The sequence below is a fragment of the Callospermophilus lateralis genome, chromosome 1 (assembly GCF_048772815.1).
Source record: "Callospermophilus lateralis isolate mCalLat2 chromosome 1, mCalLat2.hap1, whole genome shotgun sequence".
Lineage (NCBI taxonomy): Eukaryota > Metazoa > Chordata > Mammalia > Rodentia > Sciuridae > Callospermophilus > Callospermophilus lateralis.
This window is the reverse complement of record NC_135305.1, coordinates 216285157-216308336: the sequence shown is the minus strand read 5'-3', so window position 1 is coordinate 216308336 and position 23180 is coordinate 216285157. Positions and strand designations below refer to the sequence as shown.

Here is a 23180-nt window from a genome sequence, read left to right as displayed (position 1 = left end):
GCTGGGATCAAACCCAGGCCCTTGCACATTCGAGGCGAGTCCTCCTGAGCTGCAGCCCCGTTCCTCCCCAGGCATTTTTGAGATAAGGATGTTCAAGGGAGGAATTAAAAGGAAATCAGACCCAAGTCTATATTTGGGTTGCTAAAGAGAACACAGAGTAAAGAAATCAGTGGAAGCAATAAATCAGAAGAAATGGACAAGAGAAACGCCAGCCCCTCCCAGACTTTCCTTGGTATTTGGGGGTGTCAGGGTTCTTCACCGTGGAGGTGTCCTCAAGACTCCTGCCACACTTCCGGTCTCTGTGAAGTCTACCCTCGCCTCTCTATCCCAAACGTCCCAACCCCATCATTCTCTATCAGATCATTTGTTTAAGTTTTCTTTCACAACAGTTACTACCAGCTGAAATTGCAGTCTCTAGCTATTTATTTGGGCATTATCTGTTTCCCTTGGGAGTAAAATCCCGAAGGCAGACGCCACATATATCTTCTGTCTCTGGCATCTAGAAACAGTACCTGGTGTGGAGTAAATCCCAAGAGAACCGCCTAAGGGAGAAGTCGGCGGGTAGATGAACTCATCCTCAACCACCAGACAGCAACAGATTTTCTACAATCAGGACGCTGAGCAACACTGAATAATGAGGAAACCTAAGACAAGTCAGGTGGCCGTAGAGGGTTCAACAGCAGGAAGAGCAGGGTGGGCAAGGCCTAGGTTTTTTGGGTGGGGGAAAGTTACCCCTGCCTGCAACCTCGGCCCACCCAGTCCTACCAGACCCAGCTGACACCATCCTCCAGCACCCCCAACTAGACTCAACCCCACAATGTCTAACGCCCACCTCCATCACCCGATGAACGGAGTGTCCATAGAATAGACTCTTGTTCAACAATAAAAAGGAATGAAGCCCCAGTGGCTCGGGAAGCTGAGGCAGGAGGATCGGGAGTTCAAAGCCAGCCTCAGCAACAGCAAGGTGCTAAGCAGCTCAGTGAGACCCTGTCTCTAAATAAAATACAAAATGGGGCGGGGGATGTGGCTCAGTGGTCAAGTGTCCCTGAGTTCAATCCCGGTACCCCCCCAAAAAAGGAATGAAGCACTGAAGGGTATGCTAAGACACGCTACTAAACAACTCTAAACACGCTACTAAAAACTACTGCTAAGTGAAAGAAGCTGGACACAAAGGGCCTTATTGTCAAACTCTATTTATATGAAATGTCCAGAAGAGGCAAATCTACAGAGACAGAAAATTGATTAGTGGTTGTCTAGGGCTGGGAGGCTGAGAAGAAATGAGGAGTGATTGCTCATAGATATGGCATTTCTTTGGGGTACGATAAAAATATTCTAAAATTGATTGTGGTGACGCTTATACCAGTTTGAACAGATGAAAACCACTTAATTCCCCAGTTTCAATGGGTGAATCATATGGTATGTGAATTCTATCTCAATAAACCTGTTTAAAAACACTTAGCCAAAGCCAGTGCTATAAGGCCAGCTACGGGGGGACTGAGGCAGGAGGATGGTGGTAAGTTCAGCCCAACATCTTACCCTTGATTCAAGTCACCTTGAATCTAACCTCATTTCAACTGATCCCGTGATCAACTCCTCAAACTGCCAAGCCACTTGCTCGGTTCACCCCACTTCTGAAATCCACCTTAATTCAACCCAACAGCCAATTCCTGATTCTCATCTCATTTTTTAGTTCTTTAAATTTTCCTTTATTTATTTATTTTTAGGTGCTGGGGATTGAACTCAGGGGCACTCAACCACTGAGCCACATCCCCAGCCCTATTTTTTTTTTTTTTTTTTTTAATTTAAAGACAGGGTCTCACTGAGTTGCTTAGTGACTCACTGTTGCCGAGGCTAACTCTGAACTTGCGATCCTCCTGCCTCGGCCTCCCGAGCTGCTGAGATTACAGGCGTGCACCACTGCCTCGGCTCGTCATCTTGTTTTAGTTTAACTTGCCCAACCCTCAACCTCTACCTCCCAGTCACTTCAAGCCACAGCTCCTACTGTCTCTCCAGCCCACAACCCACCTGCTGACTTGCCACTCAGATCTTTGGCCTCTATCGATTTCACCTCAACATATGACCATGTCTCCTTATCATCTCTCCATTCCCCCGCTCAGGGCAGCCAGAGATTCCAGCACTGACCAAAGCCAACATGGGAAGTTGGGTATCTTCAACTTTTCCTCTAGGATTCTGGGCTAGTAAACACGCCCATGACTTCCAGCAAGTGCCATTATAATTAAACCCCCAAAGGGGTACCCCTAATTGAGACAGGTGGGGGCCGGTCCTTCCAGTGAGACAAGAGCTGAACCCTAAGAGAGAGGCGGCCGAGGCCGGATGAAAGACAGGGACGGGACACAGTTCCGTGGTTTATTCTCAGACTTGAGATGCCAATTTTGCCCTAGGGGCCTGGGGGTGGGGAAGAGTGGGGTTGTGCGGGAATCTCTCTCATCATTTCCCAGCCTCCCTGAAGAGGAAGCAGATTAAATATACACAGAGGGGCTTTTCCCTTTTAATACACACCCGGGTATAAATAGGGCAGCACCATTAGGATCCTGATTCGTCCCCACCATCTTGGTCCACAAACCCCCTGGCACGGCGAGGTAAGCTTGGGGGCATGGGAGGTGGGGGCTGGGCTGAGGCAGCAAGGAATACACAGCTCTGTCCAGGGAAGTCCTACTTCCCTCTGTAGTCTGACTTCAGTCCCTTCACCGTGAACCCACGTGGGAATGAGAATGAGGGAAGAGGTCCCAGATGGGATCAGGAGACATCCAGTGCTTAACTATGGGGCAGGGAGCACCAAGGAGGGTTGGGGGCACTGACTGAGGGGCGGGGGCCGGCGGAGGGGGGCATGTGACTCGGAGTTAGAAGCTCACTGCACGGGGTGGGGGTTCACGGGTAGGAGTTGAGGGGTGAGTGAGATGGAGGAGAGGAAGGGCCAGAATGCACCTGCGCCACCCGGAAGGGGGGACGCCTGAACCCTTGGGCCAAGGAGTCCATCCCTCAACCCCCAGAAGGGAGGAGTATTGTTTGACCTTGACCAGCGGAGTCACACCTCCTGGCTCAGAGTCCCAAGAGATGATAAATACAGCGGCTTCAAAGCCTCAGCACCAAGTGTGCCCGGTCCAGGGCTCCCTCGCTGTCCTTCCCACCCCCAGACTCTCAGCTGCTGAAGCAGACAGGCCCCAGTTCAAACCCAAACTTCTGGTTCGTCTGGCCAAAGTCAAGGGCGGACACGTCCCACAGGGGCAGAAAGCCGGCTCGGGAAGAGCTGAGCTCCAGGAAGGTCTTCGCCTGTCCCTTCCGGAGCTGACGAGAGAAGACAGAGCCCGTGGTGAGCGAGGAGGAGGGAGCAGCAGCCTCTCCTCCCGGTGCGCTGCGGGCACCCCCTGCTCCAGCCCCTTACCCGGCAGCCGTCGTGGGGAACTCTGATGGTGGCCGCTGTCGTCTGGTTGAAGGACAGCTCTTCCCCATTTGTGCCGAGGAAGCGCAGGGAGCGGCTGTGGTCACCTGCAGCTTCATCCAGCCAGGCCACAGAGTTCTGGCAGGAGTAGGTGAAGCTCTGGCGGGCCACGGCGCTCAGCAACTTCAGGAAGGTCAACTGCACCACGTTCACCGGGGACCCATCGGCGTCCACGTAGGAGAACTGAGGTGGGGCAAGGCAGGGAGCCAGGGGTTCCGATAGCCGGGTTCTCAGAAGAACCCACCTTCCGGAATCTCTGCCCACCAACATCTCCCCACATCCCCACCTCTAGGGCAGCCCCAACCCCCGGCCTCAGATCCAAAGTCGAATCCCAAGCCCCCCCTTTATCTAGCAGATCACCAGGCCTGGCTCATCGGACTCCCAAATCTTGGCCACTTGTTCCACCAAATCTAGGCTTGTAACATGCTCGAAGCTAGGCAGAATTCAGAAACTCTATCTAGACCATGGCTCTTGTGAGCTCCTGATTCACACAGCCAATAGCTCCCCACATTCTGTATCTGCTCTATTCAATATGGCAGCCATATGTCCAATGGCTGTAGGCTATTGAGTATTTGAAATATAACCAATACCACACAAGGAAGGAATTTTTTTACTTTGATTTTTTTCTTTTTTAAATTCATAACTAATAACTGAGTCATAATCCAATTACCGAAAAGCTTAGGTTTAGAAAAAACTGAGTAGGCAAATCTGTTTTTCAACTGTTTTCCATGTTGAAATCTAAATATAGATCAAGCATTCCCAATAAAATTTAGCCTCCAAACCGTGATGTTGTAAGTGTGAAATTAGCACCTGATTTTTAAAGAACTAGTTTTAAAAATGCAAAATATCTTAATTCTTTATGTCGAGACAACAATTTTTGATATATTGGCTTCAGTAAGATTATTGTTAAAAGATAGCTAGTTTGCAATAGCTGGGGTAGTGACACATCTTTTTGGCTTCTTTCTCATCCCTGCATCCTGATGATTTCTGGAATCACCTCCCAGATAGACGACTGGCAATTGTACTCTTGTCTTAGGGTCTGCATTTTGGGAACCCAAACCAAGGTTTGCGCTCATGTCATTACCATAGCTTTGTTTATTTTCTCATCAAATATCAGCCTCGTGAAGTCAGGAACCGTGTTTGGTTTGCTTCTGTTCCCAGTGCTCAGCACATGCATATACACTATGTGAACAGCTTCCAAACTGAACCCAATGCCCCACCCCTCCCTCAAACTGACTCTTCATCTCAGAGAAGAGTTTCATCAAACAAGAGTCCCCCAGGTCAGGAACCTGAGCATCATCCATCTCCTCCTTCCCTGCATCTCATCAGTCACCAGGTCCTATAGACTAGAACTCTAGATACCCTTCCAAGTCACGGCCCCTCTGCACCCCGGTGGCTCCAACTCCAGTGCAGACGCCCTCCTCTCTCTCCTGAACCAACATACCAGTCTCTTTCGGGGACTCCTGGCCTCCAGTCCGCACCTCATGCCACCCCAGAGGCATTTTTCTGACAGATATGAATCGGGGTCTCCTTCCTCACTCAAACACATTCCCTGGCTCCCCTCCGCCCACAGGTGCCTTGGTCTAGCCCTCGCCCGCCGCTTCATAATTCTCCCAGTCTCTAGAGCAGGAAATTCCCCAGACCCCTTTTGACTCTGAGACTCTGCATATCCTGTCCCCTCTGCCCAGAACATTTGTCCTTGTCCTCCCTAACTTGCTAACCCAGCTCATGTTAGGCTTCAGATGAGCTGTGACCTCTACCAGGAGGCCCCCAGGCCCTGCTCAGTGTCTGGTTTGCACTATGCACCACTCCCCTGTCCTGGCGCCAAGGCTCTGCCCAGGGATGAACTGCTGGTCACACACCCGTGCTACCCCCCAACTCCAACCTGCAATTACCACGAAGACAGAAGAGAGTCTGTCCTGTACACCTTGCCCCTCAGCGCCGCTTCCGCACCTCCCTAGGCTGGTTCCCACCAGGCTGCATCTTGCCACCCCACCATGGCCTGCGGTGACTCACCTTCTTTCCCCGGCGGAATGTGCTGTACCAGTTTCCAGGCTTTTCCTTGGACCAGGAGGCCAGCTTCACCTGGGAGAGGGTGGGAGGGTCATTGTAGCAGCCGCCTGTGGTGGCCACGCATTTCCCTCCGGCATCTACCTCCTCACACCGAAGGCTGTGGCTGAGGGTACCTCAGGCCATGCTCTGGCCATGGAGTGGGCCCAACCCATCAACGAGAGGGGCAAAGGGGCTTCTGCCCCTGCACAGTCCCCAACCGAGGAGAGATGGGAATTGGGGGATGAGTACCCCGGCTCCTCACCCTCGAGGGAGACTCCTGCTGTGCTCACTGTTCCCTAGTGGGACTGGGCCCTGGGTCCTCAATAGCACCATTTTAATGCCACATCCTCTCCTGGATGCCTTCCCTAGCCGCCCCGATTCCCCTCTCCTCCCCTGGAGCTTCCTGGCTCAACTCCTAAATAAATGGCTCATCTCAAATCTTTGTCTCAGGGTCTGGATCTGGGGAACCCAAACCCCGTCCTTAAGGATTCCCTGGAGTAGCTTCTCTTGAAGCCATCGAGGCCCACCAAGGCGCCTGCTGAGGGACCTGGTCCTGCACCTCAGCCCCCCTGAGTGGGAGATCTGCGCTCGTCTACAGTCCCATCCACTGGGCATCTGAGCTCCTGCTAAGCCGGGGACCTGACCACTCGAAAACACCAGCACATGTGCTTATTTACACTTGGGCAGGCTGCGGCTGCAACTAGTACTGACCAGCCAGCACGTCGGGTTAGTAAATGTCTCCTGGTACTGGCATCAGTACTACCATTGCCCAACCATCCTAGGCGGGAGGGACTTCCTCGAGCTCCATTCTACAGATGGAGAAGCCAAGGCAACAGATCAGAATTCCAACCAGCACTATTTAAATACTGGTTTCTTTGGGGAGGTGTTCTTATCTCTCTTCCCGGTTGAAAGTAAGCTCCATAGAAACTGTGTGTGTGTGTGTGTGTGTGTGTGTGTGTGTGTGTTTGTTTGTTTTCCCTTTCTCTGTGTGTCTGTGGATCCCCTGGGGGGGAAGGGAGCACAGAATCCAGAACCTGGGCATGTTAGGAAAAGGCTCTACCACTGAGCCGTGACCCCAGGCCCTGGATTTTTTTTTATATATATTTATTTTTTAGTTGGACACAATGCCTTTATTTTATTTATTTACTTTTATGTGGTGCTGAGGATCTAACCCAGGGCCTCAAACATGTTAGGCAAGCGCTCTACAGCTGAGCCACAGCCCCTGTCCCCCCCCCCCTTTTTTTTTTAATGGTACTGGGGATTCAATTCAGGGGCACTCAACCCCTGAGCAGACAGGGTCTCACTGAGTTGCTTAGTGCCTTGCTGTTGCTGAGGCTGGCTTTGAACTTGGCATCCTCCTGCCTCAGCCTTCTGAGCTGCTGGGATGACAGGCAGGTGCCATCCCGCCTGGCCAGCCCCTGATTTCTGTTGCAGCTCCAGAGTCAGACAGGACTTGGTGTGCAGTAGGCTCAATAAATGCCATTTTAAGGAAGGATAAGGTCAGGGGTGGAGGGGACAGCAGAGCAGAGGCAGCCCTTCCGGTGGCAGAGCGAGACGGTTGGGAACACTCACCACCTCAAACTTCTTGTCGGGATAGAGGCAGGTCTCTCCTCCAGCCGTGAAGTTACAGAAAACCCTGAGCGCATCCCGGGCGCATCCCTGGTTGGGGTCAATCCAGTATTCCCCTGCCGCAGAGCCGACGGGGCGGATGAGCGGAGGCGGGACCCTGCGACCCCCTTGCTTGTTCAGGGAGGGACCGAGACCTCACCATCTGGCAGGTGCGGGTGGTTGCGGTGCAGCTCGTGGCACACGAGGCCCGGGCGCTCGGCAGTCCCTGGAGGTCGCCGCAACTGCTCCACCTCCACACTCAGCGACTTCAGCGAGGCCAGCACCTCCTCCAGGCCGCCCTCGGGGTCCCCCACGACTGAGCGCCGGCGTCGACGCAGCCCGTGCAGCTCGGCTGGGGGACCCTGGTGTGGGGTGAAGGCGAGCAGGGCAGAGATGAAGAGGACAGGTGAGGCAGAGAAACGAAGGAGGGGGGGAGGGGGAGGAGCAGGAAGGAGGGAGGGAGGGGGAGGAGCAGGAAGGAGGGGGGGAGGGGGAGGAGCAGGAAGGAGGGAGAGACGCGGGAGGAGGTGGAGACAGGTAGAGACCTGGAGGCAGAGGAAGTCAGGGTGGGCGGGGCACAGCCCAGGGGACAGGACCCAGGGAGACAGGACCCAGGTCCGAGCCCCCACAAGACCCTCCTGGGACTGTCACAGAACTGCCTTCCCCGCCTGCGTCCCTAACTGAGCTCTGGGGACTCTGACACAGTCCCTGCCCTCCCCATAGGTCTGAGGCACAGCCTTGCTCCCCGGGGAACTCACCGGGGGGCCTGGGGGACCTGGAGGTCCCCTATCTCCACGGGGACCAAGCGATCCCTGTAGGAAAAAGTCACCTTCAGGTGAACTCCGTCCATGGGGACCCCTTGCCATCAGCACACACACATACAGCCCCAGGAGGGACCCACAGCGTTCAGCGCTAAGCATAAGACACACATTTTCTTTCCATATTTTCACATGTCTGAAATCAACATCTTAACGTCTTTGGCAAGCCATAATTTACTTGGCAGAACTGTTTTCTTTCATAGCAGTTTATAAAATAATGGTGCCTCTTACAATTGATGGCATCCTAGATTTGATGAAATGTAACAGTAGGTGTTGGATAAATATTTATTGAATGCATGATTGAGTGAATAAATAAATGAATGAACTCGCAGCAAGGAGGGTTCTGGTGAAGTGGAGGGAGGTGGGGAGCTGGGGTGTGGAAGACAAGGGAACAGCGTGTACTCACCGGAGATCCCTTGGAGCCCTTCGGTCCCAGAGGGCCCTGGAGGATAGACACAGAGAGAGCTGGGGTCCTGGCTTCCTGCCTTGGTGACCCCACCCCACAAACTCCTCCATACTCACCGCCACGCCTGGGGGTCCAGGGTGGCCCAGAGAGCCAACAGGACCAGGGGACCCCTGCAGAAGGGACATTAGGGTCAGTATTAGTGGGATGCAGCCCTATGGCCCCGATATATTCCCCTTAAGACCAGGAACTTTAGACAAACTTACGATTCCTCCAGGGAGATACCCAGGCACAACCTCTGACCTGCGAGCCCCCAATGCATCCTCCACTTTCCCCACACATAACCCCCATCATTCCAGATCTGGCTTCCCCAGACCCCATGCCCGTCTCCACACAAGCCCCAACCCCACCCCCCACTTCGAACATATTCTCCCATTCAGGGCAGGACACACACTCACAGGGTCTCCCTGGGGGCCAGGGGGCCCCTGCACGCCTGGCAACCCCCGATCCCCTTTCTCACCGGCCTCCCCAGGGGGACCGATGAGGCCGATTAATCCAATGTGGCCCTGGAGAACAAACAGGGATGAAGTAGGGGAGGTGCTGGGAGATCGGAGCCTAGGGGTGATGAGCTCGGAGGAGAGGGCACCCCGACCTCCCAGCCCTCAGGCCAGGAAGGGGGGAGGGGGTGGTGTGGAGATGGTGGAGAGAAGAGTCCCTACCTTCTCCCCCTTGAGGCCGGCATCTCCCTTCAGCCCTGGTAGGCCAGAGGGCCCCTGGGAGGAGGCAAGGGTCAGCTGGTCATTCTCAATGTGAAATCTCATGGGTGCTTGGGAAGTGGTCTCTAGGGAGACTACCCAGGTCTCAAACGGGAACTGCCAGGAAGTGGTTGTGGGTGCCGTTGGGCGACGGGGGCGGGGATGCTGGGAGATAATGAGGGGTTGTTTCCTGGATGGTCAATACGAATGCTCTGTGGTAAGAGTGGGCCGTCAAGATGAGTGGTCGGTACAGACCACTAAGATGGCAGATCAGTGTGGGGAGTCAGTGTAGACCATCAAGATGGATGGTCAGAATAAGATGGTCAGTGTGGGCAGCCAGATGTGGTCAGGGAGGGGTCGGCCTGCACCATAAGCGCTGCAGTCACTAGATGGTCCCTGGATGACCAGTGGGCCTCAGGAACAAAGAAGTCTCTTACCAAGGGGCCTGGAGGACCCATCAGACCCGGGGGTCCCAGGAGGCCTGGTTCACCCTGAGGATGAAACAGAACAGGGGAAGGCTATTCCTGCCAGAACCCAGGATGGACGTGCCCACTGCCCACCGGGGTCAGCGACTCCCAACTTTGATGATTCCAAGGTGGGTGCAAACCGCCAGGAGGAGCCCAGCCCGCCCCTGCCCGCGTCTCTACCGCACTCACCACAGGGCCAGGGATCCCGGGAAGACCATCAGGGCCCACACGGCCAGGGGGCCCGCGAGCCCCCACTGGGCCTGTCCTCCCTGGAGGCCCATCGGGACCTGGCTCCCCCTGAAAAGGGCAAGGGGCAAGGCAGGGGCAAGGGGAGTCAGAGGGTGCTGGCCTCCTGACCTCCACCTGGGACTCATCACCGCCCCCTGCCGTTGGCCCGGCCGTTGGGGGCGAGGCCTGGACCCTCCTGGGCCAGCACTCACCTTGGAGCCTTTTTCCCCCTCTTGGCCTTCTCGACCCATGCGACCCGAAGGGCCCTAAGGAGGGAAAGAGTCGGGAGGGGCCTGTGCGGTCAGTGGGGGCTCGGGATGACCGGGGACTGCGGGTGAGCGGGGTCAGCCTGGAGCCAGGGCCAGGAGGTGGGTTGTCACTCACCCTCTTTCCAGGGGGTCCGGGGGCACCTGGTTCCCCGGAAGCACCCGGCGGCCCCTGTAGAGATGGCAGCGGTGCCGGCGTCATTGTTGGCCGGCGCTGGCTGGGCAGCACCACCCCTCCTCCTCTGCCAGCGCCACCTTCCCTGACCCCCACTCACCGGCCCCCCAACATCACCAGGGTCTCCCTTCTCTCCTGGGGTGCCGTCGATGCCCTGTGTGGGTGAGAGGAGGCAGTGGGGGGTAAGGGAGAGGTCACAGGGGGCGTGAGGATCTCAGGTGGGGCCTGGAGGGTCGTGAGGGTCATCCCCCCACTGACCTCGGCCAGCTCTGGGGGGAGGGGAGAGATGGAGACAGGAATAGGAACAGGCCAGGCTTCGGAGGGAGGGATTATACCCACCGGAACTCCAGGGTCTCCTGGGGGCCCCAGATCTCCGGGAAGCCCCGTGGGGCCCTGGAACACAGAGTGATTCGTATCACGTCTTTGAATCGCGAGGAGCCATTCACTTAGTGAGCAGATGGAGTGTCCCGGTGCTGGTTGCTAGGGCCACATCAGTGAACAGGCCCAAACCCAGGCCCCGCAGAGGGACATCCCAGGGTTTAGCGGGTACAGGCATGAGCTGGGAGTATCCCAGGCATCATCGCACTTCACTCGCAGCCTTGGAATCCAGACTGCCAGGGCTCAGGGGACGGGCCAGCAAGGGTGCCGATGGCGGGGCACAGGTATCCAGAAGCTCCTGTCCCCCACCCCAAGCCCCACCAAGATGGAAGATGGGCCTCAACCTTCGAAGGCCCCATGCGGTCCCACAGCCACCCGAACCCTGACTCAGCATCCGCCTTAACCCTGACTTTCCATCACCACTAGAACCACTCAATGTGACGTCAGCCTTTGCTCCACACACTGAGGAGATGACCCTGGCATTTCTGTGTTTCGTTCAGTCAGTCAGTCTGTCAGCCAGTCATTCAGTCTGTCCGCCATTCAGTCAGTCATTCATTCAGTCATCAGCCTGTCAGTTAGACATTCAGTCTGTCATTCATTCAGTCTGTTATTCATTCAGTCAGTCAGTCAGTTATTCAGTAAGTCAGTCAGTTATTCATTCATTCAGTCTGTCAGTGAGTTTGTCAGTCTTTCTGTCATTCCTTCCTTCATTCAGTCTGTCAGTCGGTCAGTCTGATCAGTGAGTTGGAAGGACCCTGGCCAGCAGCTTAGGAACAGATTCGAGTGGCCTTGAGCGGCCCCTGCCCTCTGCCTCCCTCCCCGGCTCACCGGGTTCCCTTTGGCTCCGTCCTCTCCAGGTGGACCTTTCTTGCCTGGGGGTCCAGCAGCCCCAGATGGACCTGAGTCCCCCTTTTCACCAACTTCACCTTTAGGCCCCTTTGTGGAAACAGAGGTTAGAGGTCAGAGGTCAGAGGTCAGAGTGGCCCAGACTCTGCTGAGACCGGGGGTTAATATCCTGGGCTTTTCCGCAGTCACAGATCCGACTAACCCAGCTACCCAGGGGCTAGAGGGCAGAAAACCCTAGGACTTATGTGAGCGAGGGGCATGGCTGGTCCAGTTGCCTGGCCATGGGCAAGTCAGTGTCGGCCATGTGCTGCTTCTGAGTGAATGGGAAAAGGCCCCTCTGGGCAACTCCTTCTCAAGTCAGGGCTCAGCCAGGATTTGAACCCCCAGCAGTCCCTCAGCCTGCACTCTTGTGCAGTGCACGACCTGTACAACTCTACATTGGCCCTCTGTGAGACCTTCTAGGGGTCTTTCATTAAGAAACCTGGATGTTCACAGCCCGAGGACTGCCCGGGGTACAAGTGCCACATCACACAGTCACTCACTGGGATGCCTGGGGTTCCTGGGGGTCCTGGGTCTCCGGCATCTCCTGGCTCACCCTGCAGGAGGAGTGAGAGGGGGAGGTCCTGGTCATGGCAGATCGGGAGGGACACCCAGAGCAGTTGCTCCCAACTAGAACAGGGGGTGCCGCCTCCTCCCCTGCTCTCCTCACCTTCTCGCCCACAGCACCTGGCTGACCAACTCCTCCAGGTGGCCCCGGAGGGCCCTGGGGAACAGCAGAGGGCAGAGGTGAGACGTGGAATCCCGACAGCCGTCCTTGGAAATGGGTGTCCTCCCACCTGAGCCCCCCAGAGTTCTCACCTCTGAGCCACTGGGACCCTGGGGACCCCTGGGACCTGGAGCTCCATGGGGGCCCTGTGGAAGGACCAGAGAATGCCCAGTGACTCTCACAGCCCCCCAAAAGGCTGCAGACACCACCCTTGATTTTGATGACCGGTGTGACCCTTAATGACAACGGGCCCTACAACCCCCAAGTGGACCTAAGGGCCACCCCTATCCTTGGGCCCCCTCCCCGCCTTTCCCTGGGGTCATACCATGGACCCAACGTCTCCAACCTCTCCCTTCTCTCCAGGAGGGCCTGGGAGCCCCTGTGGACCAGAACAGCAAGATTAGAGCACACGGCGGGAATCGGAGGTGCACCCCCAAACTCAGACACCCACCTGCAGGCCGGAGGGGCCAATCAGCCCCACAAACCCTCGGACTCCATCATCTCCCTTCTGTCCAAAGAGGCCTGGGGGTCCACGGCGTCCCTGCGCTCCATCGGCTCCCTGGGAGGACAGAGGCAGGGCACAGGGGCGTCTGGACCAGGTTCAAGGTCAAGGGTCAGGGTTGGGGTTAAGCCTTGGAGTCAGGGTTGGAATTAAGATTGGAAAGGATCAGGGTTGGGTGTGGAGTTGGGTTTCAGGTTAAGGCTGGAGTTCAAGGTTTTGAGATGGCCGTAGATGATGAGCCCAGTCTGGAGCCCAGGTTAAAGACAGGGCAGGGTCCAGATGGGGTGGAGGTGTGTTTTAGGATTGGGTTTGAGGTTGGAGCCTGCTGTGCTTTGAATTTTCCCCCTCAAAGCTCATGTGTTGGAAACTTAATGGCCAGGTTCCTATGTGAATGGCGTATGGAGACAGGCCCTGGATGCTGAGGGCTGACCCATGATGGCCCAGGTTGGCCCACGTGATCTGTCTCCCAGGTGCTGCCCTCCGCCAGGTGACGAACAACCCTTCCAAGAGGCCAGCCCCAGGCCCTTGGACTTCACGGCTTCCAGAGCCGCAAGCCCGGCAAACCTCTGTGGCTGTGTGTGGGGCGCTTGGGATGAAACCCAGGACCCGTGCACACCACACCAGTGCTCCACCACTGAGCTGCCCTGAACTCTACCCGGCCCCCAGAACTCTTTTCTTTATAAATTACCAGGTCTCCGTTAGTTAGCAACAGAAAACTGACTGAGACAGGCCAGAGTCCAATTCCAAGTTCAAGTTGAGATCTGGGTTCAGCAGAGGCGGGGGTGGGGGGCGGAGGGCAGGACTAGGCTATGTTTAGTTGGCATCAGGTTTGAGTTGACTGAGGTCAAGGTCATGAGCAGGGTTGAGGCTGGGGCTGAGGGTGGAGGTGAGTCCACACGGGGTGTCGGTGGCGGCACTGGGGGTAAACAGGGTTGGGTGGAGACTGGGACGGGGTCCTGCAGAGGGACACTCTCCCTTCCTGTCAGGGGTCACAAAGCTGGGGACACTCACCGGGGGGCCGGGGAGTCCAGCAGGACCCCGTATCCCTGTTGGTCCCGGTGGGCCCTGAGGAAGGGACAGATAGAAAACCCTCTCAGTTCCGGGTTGGAGGGGGGGGGCCTCTGGAAATGTCCATCAACACCTCCCCGCCCACCCCCACTTAAAACTTCCCTCCCCAGGAAGAGGGACCCCACACCACCAAGGAACAGGAGAGGGACCCCCGATACCGCCCCAGCTCCCGGGGCCCAGTCTCCTCGTCTGTGGCCCCTTGACCGGGGCAGCTGGGTCGAGGCGTGGACCCAGGGCCGGAGGAGGCAGCCCACCCCCACGCCGGCCTCTCCTCCCCCCTCTGAGGGCCACCCGTCAGTGGGTCCCCACTCACCGCATCTCCCTTGTCGCCTTTGCTCCCCTTGTGACCAGGGGGACCCACTTCTCCCTGCAGGGAAAACAGGGTGAGGGAGCTCCCAGCCTCCTCCACCCCAGCCTCCCCGACTGGCCTCTCTGTCCCCCTCACCTTGTCCCCCTCCTCTCCAGCAGGCCCAGCAGCTCCGGGGGGCCCCTGAAGCCCCAGGGGCCCTGGGACCCCATCTTTGCCGGTGGGGCCGGGGGCGCCTCGTTCTCCCTGTGGGGGAGAGTGGGGGGTCAGGGCCGCAGGTTCCTCAGGAGCCGGGTCCTGAGACGCTGAGGGTTGGTGTGGGCGGGACACTCACCGGGGACCCCTTCTCTCCTGCAGGACCAACCGGGCCTTGCCCTCCACTCTGACCGGGAAGCCCAATGCCGCCTGACGGGCCCACAGGACCCCGCTCACCGGGAGAGCCCTGCGGACGGGAAGGAGGGTCAGCGGTCCCGACAGCAGCAGGGTTTTCACGTCTCCAGCCGGACCTGCTGGCCCCAGCGTCATACTAACCTGCCCCCTGCTCACCGCAGCCAAGGGCACCCAAGTCCGGGCACGTCCCTCCCTTCCCCATCACCCTCCGTGGCTCCCACCTCCCCCAGAGCACAGAGCCCTCCTGGAGGCCCACAAGCCCTGCCCACCCTCCCCTGCCACCTGCCCTCACTTCCTCTCACTCTTCCCCTCCCGCTCAGCCCAGGCACAGGCACCTCCTCAGCATGTCAGGGATGGTCCTGCCTCAGGGTCTTTGCAGGTACTGTTCCTCCTGCCAGGAACACCCCCTCCAGAACCCCGGGCTCCTGCTCACCTCCTTCAGGTGCCAGCTCAAGTGTCACCTGTCAGGGAGCCCTTCCCTGACTGGCCCGTTTAAGTTGCTGCCCCTAGACTCCACAAACTCTCCCGTTTGGCCTCACAGCACGTCACTAACTATGCTAGAAGGTCAGCACCAGAGAGGATCCATGCTGCAGGCTGCAGGTAGCATTTGTTGGGTGGCGCCATTGGTTGAGTGTGTCGGCCCCCGGGTTCATGTAATCCCCACTGTGAGGATTAGCAGGGCAGAAACTTATGGTGTTCAGAGGCGGGCCTTTGAAATTATTAGGATTAGATAAAATTCTTAGGATGTAGTCCCCAAATGAATCCTGGTGGCTTTAAAGAAAAGGGAGAGAGACCAAACATACAGACATGCTCTCTCTCTCAACTATCTCAGGACTCTGCCAGCAAGAAGGCCGTCACTAGGTGCAGTCCCCTTGACCTTGGACTAGGACTATGAGCCAAAGTAAACCTTTCTTCTTTATAAAGTTTCCCAGCCTCAGGCATGTCATTATAACAATGTAAGACAAACTAATGCAAACAGGTCATGTCATTAAGGCTTATGATTAAAAAAAAAAAAAAAAAAAGGAAGCTTCTCATCACAGCTATTTTACGTGTAAGGAAACAGGCTCACCAGTGGTACAACTGCCCAGCCAATGGGTGGCAGGACTGGGTGAGCCCCAGGCCCATCCGACTTCAAAGACAGCAGGCTTAAGCATAACAGTGCCAAGCTTCTGATACCCCGGAGTTCCTCCCACCCCTTCCCCACCCAGCAAATGTACTTGTACTTACATTGGCCCCAACAGGGCCAGGAGGGCCCTTGTCACCCTTCAGACCAATGGGTCCCTGAGGAAGGAGATGACTCACAGTCAGGAAACCCCAAGGGAAGCCCAGGCCCCATCTCCGCTCTGGGGGATGTGCAGTCACCACACCCTTCCTGGGACCAAGCGCTGAGTCTGGGGTCCATCTCCTCTGGGCCCCCCCAGCCTCCATTCTGTTGGGCTCCGGGCTGCCCCCACCTAGGAGGCCACGTCCCTCCCCCGAGCCCCCACCCTCCTCTGCATCCAGCCAGGCACAAACTGGGTCCCCAAGGAATACTCACGGGGTCCCCAGGGGCGCCTTGGGGGCCAGGGAAGCCTCTGGGCCCGGGTGGCCCCTCCTTCCCCAGAGGTCCCAGGGGTCCGACCTCTCCCTGCAGAGTCCAGGGAGGAGGTCAGGCTCGGGAGTCTCCCCCCTGACTCTGGCCCCCCCCCACGCAGGCTGGTTTAGAGCCCTGAGTGGCCCGGGGGCCACCAGGGGCACTTGGGGGCCGTTCAACACAGATCGCCTGTAATGGGGTCTCACCTTGGCCCCCTCTCTGCCTTCCAAGCCCGGGAGACCTTGTTCGCCGGGAGGTCCAGGGGGGCCTGGGGGCCCCCGCTCACCCAGAGGCCCCACGTCTCCTATCTTTCCCTGGAGAGCAAGAGGGTGCATCCTGAATGGGGGTGGCCGCGGGGGTGGTCAGATCCCCAGCTTCCAGCCCACAGTGTCCCCCGACTGGTGCAGTATGTGGGGTCCACTCTGACCTGAGGACCCAGGACACCGGCTGGCCCTGGTGGGCCCGTCAGACCTTGGAAGCCCTGTGGAGAGAAAGAAAATGGAGGTGTCACGTGGGAGGGAGAAAGGGAGGACCTGACAGGTCAGGGGTCAGAGGTTAGTGGGTCACTCACCAGTTCTCCTCTCGGTCCAGGGTGCCCTGGTATCCCATCTTTCCCCTGGGGGCCCTAGGGAACAAGGCCAGAGAGAGTTGGGGTACAGATGCAGAACCTCTCCCCTCCCCAACGCCCAATCAGGGTGACCTTACTCACAGGGGGGCCCTTTGTCCCAGGGAATCCTGGGGGGCCTTGTAGACCAGGGAGGCCCTGAAATGGAACCAGAAACCATTATCTCATCATGACTTTAAGAGCCAGCACACAAAGCCGGGCGCAGGGGCTCAAGCCTAGAATCCCAGTGACTTGGGAGGCTGAGTCAGGAGGATCACAAGTTTGAGACCAACTGAGTAAGGCCCTAAGTAACTTGGCGAGACCCTGTCTCTTAATAAAATATTAAAAAGGGTTGGGAGGTGGCTCAGTGGTTAAGCGCCCTGGTTCAATTCCTGGTACCAAAAACAAAAACAAAAACCAGGAGTGGTCACTTAGGGAGCGCCTGCTGCATGCCAGGCTCGGGCTGAGCACTCTCCCAGCCAAGTCATCCCACTCAGCACCGCAGCCCTCTGCGGGAGGGGAGGCTGTGGCCATTCCCATTTCACAGAGGGGGAAATCCAGGCACAGAGAAGTTAAGGGACTTGCCCAAGGTCACACAGTTGTCGAGCGGCAGAGCTGGCATGTGAACCCATGGCCCTCTCCTGACTTTGAGACTGCGCTCTTTCCACTGTATTTTAATGTCCCCCCACCCCAGAGTTTGTCCCCTGCTCAGAATTTCTCTCTCTCTCACACACACACACACACACACACACACACACACACACACTCACCTTCTCTCCGGGGATCCCAGGGGACCCGTCCTGGCCCACATCACCCTAGGACAGAGTGAATGAGGCTCAGATCCCAGAACAAGCTCAACTGGGAAGGGCCAGTGGGGGGTGACCTGAGGCTGGGGAAGTGAGGGGAGCCTTGGTCCCATACCTTGGGGCCTGGCTGCCCTGTGGCGCCTGGTTGCCCCCTCTCCCCACGGGAGCCCTGCACAGAGGAAAGCAAAGAAGTGAGAGGTGGAGGAGCCGGACTGCTCAGCGCCCCCAGGATCCTCCTGTCCCCTCAAGGCCTCCCCCACCCTCTCCCACCTCCTCCGTCCAGCCCTGTCCCCCTGGCCCAGCAGTGGGGGCACCGCGCACTCACTGGGGGTCCCCGTTCTCCTTCCTCTCCTGGCTGCCCGGCCTTCCCCTGAGAGTCAACGGGTGAGGCAAGCAGAGAGGGTCAGGGGACAGAGGGACACCACCGACCCGCCACACCCAGACACGCCTGCCACACACTCACAGCCTCCCACACACACACAGCGGCAGAGATCACGGCCACCCACCGCGGGTCTGATGGCATCTACGGGGTCCAAGCACACCACCACCTGCGCCAAGCGGGACACTGCTACAGGTGGCCGCGCACACCCCGCGTGAACACCCAAGCCCAGAGTCCCTGAGGACACGTCCTGGTCAACAGCCCAGTCGCCCACACCCCGCGTGCACCCACCCCTCACCGCACACGGCGATGCCGCACACGCGGTGTGCACAGGAGCAGGCGCACGTGCATGTATCCACACCCTTTTGCACACGCGCATGTGCACAGTCACACCATGTACGTGCAGGGGCAGCCCGAGCGCACCCCGGCACCAGCACAGGGGCCGCAGCACACACCCGCCTGGGCTACGCGGGAGGCGCGGGAGGCAGGCAGCACCAGGGTCACCACATGTGCCCTGCCTTGCGCACAAATGCTTCCAACACGGACGCGGCCCAGCACCGCCCACCATCCTGCCCTTCAGCTGGCCCTTCCCTCTCCCACCCCCTGGATCACCACTCACCCGCTTCCCTTTCTCTCCTAATGGTCCCAGGGGCCCCGGAAATCCAATAGATCCCTGAATGGAGAGAGCAAAGAAGTGAGAGGGTGTAAGCAGGGCCTGGTCAGGGGAATCAACCTTTCTGGGCCACTGACTCCAGTGGCTTCCTTGGCTCCCTCCAGCCACAGCACCCTCCAAGGCAGCCCTCTGCCCTCCTCTCCTCCCTTCCCCCTTCTCAATCCGCTGAAGACACTGGCCTCCCCCATGTTGCTTAGGCACAGAAGCATGTTCCTGCCTCAGGGCCTTTGCACAGACTGCTCCCTTTGCCTCTCCCAGGCCCAGAAAGCCAGATACTCCTCATCGTTTGGATCTCAGGCGACCTTTCATTTATTTATTTTAGTTGTAGATGGACTCGATGCCTTTATTTGTTTTTCTGTGGTACTAGGATTGACCTCAGTGCCTCACCCTTGCAAGGCAAGTGGTCTACCACTGAGCTACAACTCCAGTCCTCAGATGCCCTTTTGCCACCCTCCTGACCACCACCTCCTACAAGTCACCCTGGGCCGGTCACCTGTTGTATTTTCCCCGGGACACTGGATTGAAATGACTTCATTCACTTTCTTACTTATCCCATGTCTGTTTCCCGAATAGGACTTGACTCACGGGCCTTCCGGACTGTGTGGCACACCGTGAGTGCCATTCAGCATCTGCTAATGGCATGTCATCTGCCAGTCGTGTGTCCCAAGCTTCTTGGAAGGACCCTGCCTCCCCAGGGGGGAAATATCCCCAGGTTCTGCTGCCCCCCCCCCCCCCCCCCCCCCCCCGCTGCCACCGCTGTGCAGCTGAGTCCAGACCAGGACAGACACCTGCCCAAGTTGCCCAGCAAGTGTGTGGTGCCCTCCGGCTCCAATCCCACCCCAGGGACACCCTGTCCTTCCCCACAGGACCACATGGTGGGTCCCTGAATGCTTCAAGAGTCCTGCCCACGCACCCACCGGAATTTGCCAAAATCTTAGCTTCTTACTGGTGAATCAGCTTCTTACCAGGCCTGCCTGACAGGATGCCGCTTCCACTATGGGTCAGAACGCCCCTCTCCTACACCGATGCTGCGACAGACGCTGGCCGAGAGCTTTGCCTGCGTCCTTGACCTTCCATCATTTGGTCGAGTCTGATCCCAGACCCACCCCTCCCCCGCTGTGTGGCTCTGGACAAGGGGCTTAGTCTCTCTGACCATCAGTTTCCTTGTCTGTCCCCTGGAGACACCGACAGTGCCCTCCTCACAAGGTTTGGGAGAGGATTCAGGAGAATCCGTCACAGAACAAGCGCCACGCCACATTTGGCACCGGGTAAGTGCTCAAGAAACAGCTGCCTGCTGTGGTGTTGATGAGTGTCCCTCCGGGACCCATGTGCTCAGGGCTTGGCCCCTGAGGTGGGCTCTTGGGAGGTGGCGAACCCTAGAGGGAGGTCCTCAGGTCACTGTGGACGTGCCTTTGAAGAGGATGGGCACCCTGATCTGTCCCCTCCCCTCCCACCTCACCTCCCACCCCACCCCACTTGCTGGCTCACGGGGGCAGCGATGTTCTCCACTCTGCTCTCCTGCCATTGCCATCAGTACCCCTACCAGAGACCCCAAGAAAGGGGGCCACTTGATCATGGACTGGGAACTTGGGAGCTAAACAAACTTATCGCAGGCGTGACATGAGGCTGGCTGGCGTCCTGCCCTTGTTATTTATGGTGACTTTACTGACTTGGTCTTAACCGTCGTGTCCTGACTGCTGGGAAACGCACTGCTCAACAGCCAGTAAAACCTCCACTGGGCTCTACTGCCATGCTGCCCTCGGATCCCCGCGAACTTCCCCTTGCAGGGGCTCAGTTCTAAGGTGACCGCGGTGTCTTGAATCTGCCCCCAAGCCCCTTTAGGTCCCCTGTGCTTGCCACCCAGGTCATGCAATTCGAGGGAGATGTGTGAGAATGGATGGGCTATTGTAGGAAAAGAAGGATGTCTGTCAAAACGGAGTCGAGCGGAAAAGACGCACCCTGACGTCAAGTCACAGGCACACACACAAGGTGCTGTCCCAGTAAGCAGGCTCCAGAGGGCGAAAATGGGAGACTCTGCAAGAACCCTGCCCTCAGATTTGTTTGGAGTGTCTTTAAGATCCCGATGTACTTTATGTAAACAGAAATGATGAGTCGCCCATGATGTAACACGGGCGTGGTGCAGGCAGAAAGATAAACCTCCTCGTGTGCTCATCCATCAAGACGTTGGCAAAGAAATGTATGTTTTTATATAAGTACATTTTGTATAAGTACATGTTATCATGTCCAATAAATCCAAGATATGTCATATCTGAATTATGTATGATTACCTCCTGTGGGAGGTGAATGTGGTCTGTCCCCCATGGGCTCCTGGGATAGAGGCTTTGTGGTCAGTGTGGTCATAATGAGGTGGTGGATTCTTTAAGAGGCGGGGCCTAGAGGGAGGTCTTTATGTCACTGGGATTAATGGGAAAGGATTAATGCAGTTCTCTTGGGAGCCCAGCTAGTTCCCACAAGAGGGTTGTTATAAAAGAGTAAGACTGGCCCCTTGCCTGCCCCTCTCTCTCTGTCTCTCTCTCTCTGGGTTCCTGTCTTTCTATGGCATCTCTTCCTCTTGCAAGCATTCCTGCCATGATGCCATATACCAGGAAGGGATATAGCCAGGAAAGCCCTCACCAAAGGCTAAACCAATGGGGCAAACTGATCTTGAATTTGCAGCCTCCAAAACTGTGAGCCAAACCTCTTTGCTTTACAAAGTACCAAGCTTCAAGTGTTTTGTTACAGCAACAGAAGACAGACTCATACATCCCCCTTCATGAACTTGGCTGATGAGCCAACTCTGATTACACAAATAAGAATCATATAGTTTTATCATCCTCATCAAATTGATGAGGATAATACTACTGGTATCTCTCTATTTTGCAGCTGAAAAAAATGGGCTCAAAATATTTGCTTAAGGTGATATAGCAGATAAGGAGTGAGCATTTGATCCTAACTCCATTTGATGCCAAAGCCCATGTTTTAAACTTTCTCAGTGGCTCATGAGGTTGACCGCCCACCACTCAGACCACAACCTGGGCCCCCATATATTAGTCCCTGACCCCTGATCCTCCCAACCCCCAGCTCCCTGGCTTCTTACCTTAGGTCCTGGGCGTCCTGGGTAACCTGGGAGACCTGGAACCCCAAGCTTGCCCTGCAGAGAGAGTTCAGGACAAAGGTCAGATTCCTCACCTGTAAAAGGGGGGTCAATGCCCATTGCACGTGGTGACTGTGGGTCTGGAATAAGATGTGCGTGGACCTGCTCAGATGCTGAGCTGTGGAACCAACCGAGGGGGTGACAATGAGGTAGAAACATCCTGTGGTCAGAGATCAAAGAGCACAGGCTGGGGGGGTGGCAGGGTGGAGTGCTTATCTAGTGTCCCTGAAATAGGGGACAGTAGCAAAGGGCTGGGGAGAGAGCACGGAAAGGGACCAACATTTATTCACCTTCTCCCCCGCTGCCCCTGGGGGGCCCTCCTCTCCCTCCAGACCCTCTGGCCCCTTTGGCCCCTCCGGACCATCCTCTCCCCGGGGACCTGGTGGTCCTGGGTGCCCCTGGAACAGAGAGAAGAGGCACTGAATGAGACTTTTGCTTTTCCTGCCCCTCAAGCCCCACCTTAGCCCCAGCTCACCCCCTCTGTCTCCCCAAAGCCCAAAGCCCCCCAGACCCACCAACCCCTCATCAGGAGCTTGTCTTACCCGATCACCTTTGGGCCCCGCATCACCCTTAAATCCAGGGAAACCATCCTCTCCCTGGGTGAGAGACAGACAGAGGTCAGAAGGCAGGGCCTGGGGACAGACACAGCCAGGGCCCCATTACGGGGGCTCCCCCCTCCAAGGGTCTCGTCCCTCTCACCCTCTCGCCCTTCTCTCCTTGGAGGCCCCGGTTCCCAGAGGTACCCTGAAAAACAAAGGGAGAAGCTCTCAGTGCTCCCCTGCCCTGGAACAACCAGAAGGATGCGGGGACAAGAGCGCAGGGGACAGCCGTGGAGGAAATGATCTCTCCCCAGACCTGCAGGGTGCATCCCCCTCCCCCTCAGTCACTGGCCGCCTCCCAAGGCCTTCCATGTGGGGTGCCCAGGGAGGGCTGGATCTCCAAGTAAATTGATTCCCATTTCCCAGGGACACGGTGTCCACAGCTCCTTCTGGCAGGAGGAGGATGAACATTCCAGACTCCGGGCTCATTCTGAAGGCAGAGGAATGTTCCCCATTGTGCTGGCGGTGAGGAGGCCATGCTTGGTGACAGGGGGACTGCTCTGTGCAAGGCGGGAGGCCAGCTCCCTGCAAACTCTGGGAATTGCATCTGGCTGCCACAGAGCTCTGAGCTCAGAGGCTACCATGAACTTACACTTGGATACAATGCCACTGTGTTTGGAAATAGCATGACTAGCTCCAGCCCCAGGGTAATTAACTTGACCACAATGTAACTAAACTTGGCTACAATTGTTCTCTGGCCTGGGCTGCAATGTAACTAGATTCAGCTACAACACAGGCCGCAACCACAGTTGTTCCTCTTTATCTACAGGGCATTCACCCAAGGGCCCCAGCGGTTGCTGGAAACCACAGAAAGGACTGAGCCCTGCATATATTATGTTTTTCTTCCCCCTCTCTGTGTATATACTTATAATAAAATTTGACTTGTAAATTAGTCACAGAAAG

General features: G+C 56.8%; 1 protein-coding gene across 1 annotated transcript in view; it reads right to left on the bottom strand.

Annotated features, from left to right (window-relative positions):
- Nucleotides 1-1177: 1177 nt before the first annotated feature.
- Col5a3 (collagen type V alpha 3 chain) overlaps nt 1178-23180 on the bottom strand; it is a 37057-nt gene continuing 15054 nt past the window's right edge. The window contains exons 28-67 of the mRNA XM_077109534.1: nt 22378-22422; nt 22221-22274; nt 21969-22076; nt 21622-21675; nt 18471-18524; nt 17798-17842; nt 17588-17641; nt 17437-17481; nt 16772-16825; nt 16634-16687; nt 16490-16543; nt 16269-16376; nt 16027-16116; nt 15717-15770; nt 14434-14541; nt 14238-14345; nt 14106-14159; nt 13736-13789; nt 12674-12781; nt 12548-12601; nt 12315-12368; nt 12166-12219; nt 11999-12052; nt 11439-11546; nt 10572-10625; nt 10333-10386; nt 10176-10229; nt 10004-10057; nt 9753-9860; nt 9534-9587; nt 9061-9114; nt 8800-8907; nt 8461-8514; nt 8345-8380; nt 7879-7932; nt 7281-7482; nt 7085-7197; nt 5477-5545; nt 3404-3643; nt 1178-3306 (exon numbers count right to left, since the gene is read on the bottom strand). Coding sequence (XP_076965649.1) covers nt 3160-3306; nt 3404-3643; nt 5477-5545; nt 7085-7197; nt 7281-7482; nt 7879-7932; nt 8345-8380; nt 8461-8514; nt 8800-8907; nt 9061-9114; nt 9534-9587; nt 9753-9860; nt 10004-10057; nt 10176-10229; nt 10333-10386; nt 10572-10625; nt 11439-11546; nt 11999-12052; nt 12166-12219; nt 12315-12368; nt 12548-12601; nt 12674-12781; nt 13736-13789; nt 14106-14159; nt 14238-14345; nt 14434-14541; nt 15717-15770; nt 16027-16116; nt 16269-16376; nt 16490-16543; nt 16634-16687; nt 16772-16825; nt 17437-17481; nt 17588-17641; nt 17798-17842; nt 18471-18524; nt 21622-21675; nt 21969-22076; nt 22221-22274; nt 22378-22422 — 3084 coding nt within the window. The 3' untranslated portion in view covers nt 1178-3159. The remainder of the gene's footprint in view (nt 3307-3403; nt 3644-5476; nt 5546-7084; nt 7198-7280; nt 7483-7878; nt 7933-8344; nt 8381-8460; nt 8515-8799; nt 8908-9060; nt 9115-9533; nt 9588-9752; nt 9861-10003; nt 10058-10175; nt 10230-10332; nt 10387-10571; nt 10626-11438; nt 11547-11998; nt 12053-12165; nt 12220-12314; nt 12369-12547; nt 12602-12673; nt 12782-13735; nt 13790-14105; nt 14160-14237; nt 14346-14433; nt 14542-15716; nt 15771-16026; nt 16117-16268; nt 16377-16489; nt 16544-16633; nt 16688-16771; nt 16826-17436; nt 17482-17587; nt 17642-17797; nt 17843-18470; nt 18525-21621; nt 21676-21968; nt 22077-22220; nt 22275-22377; nt 22423-23180) is intronic.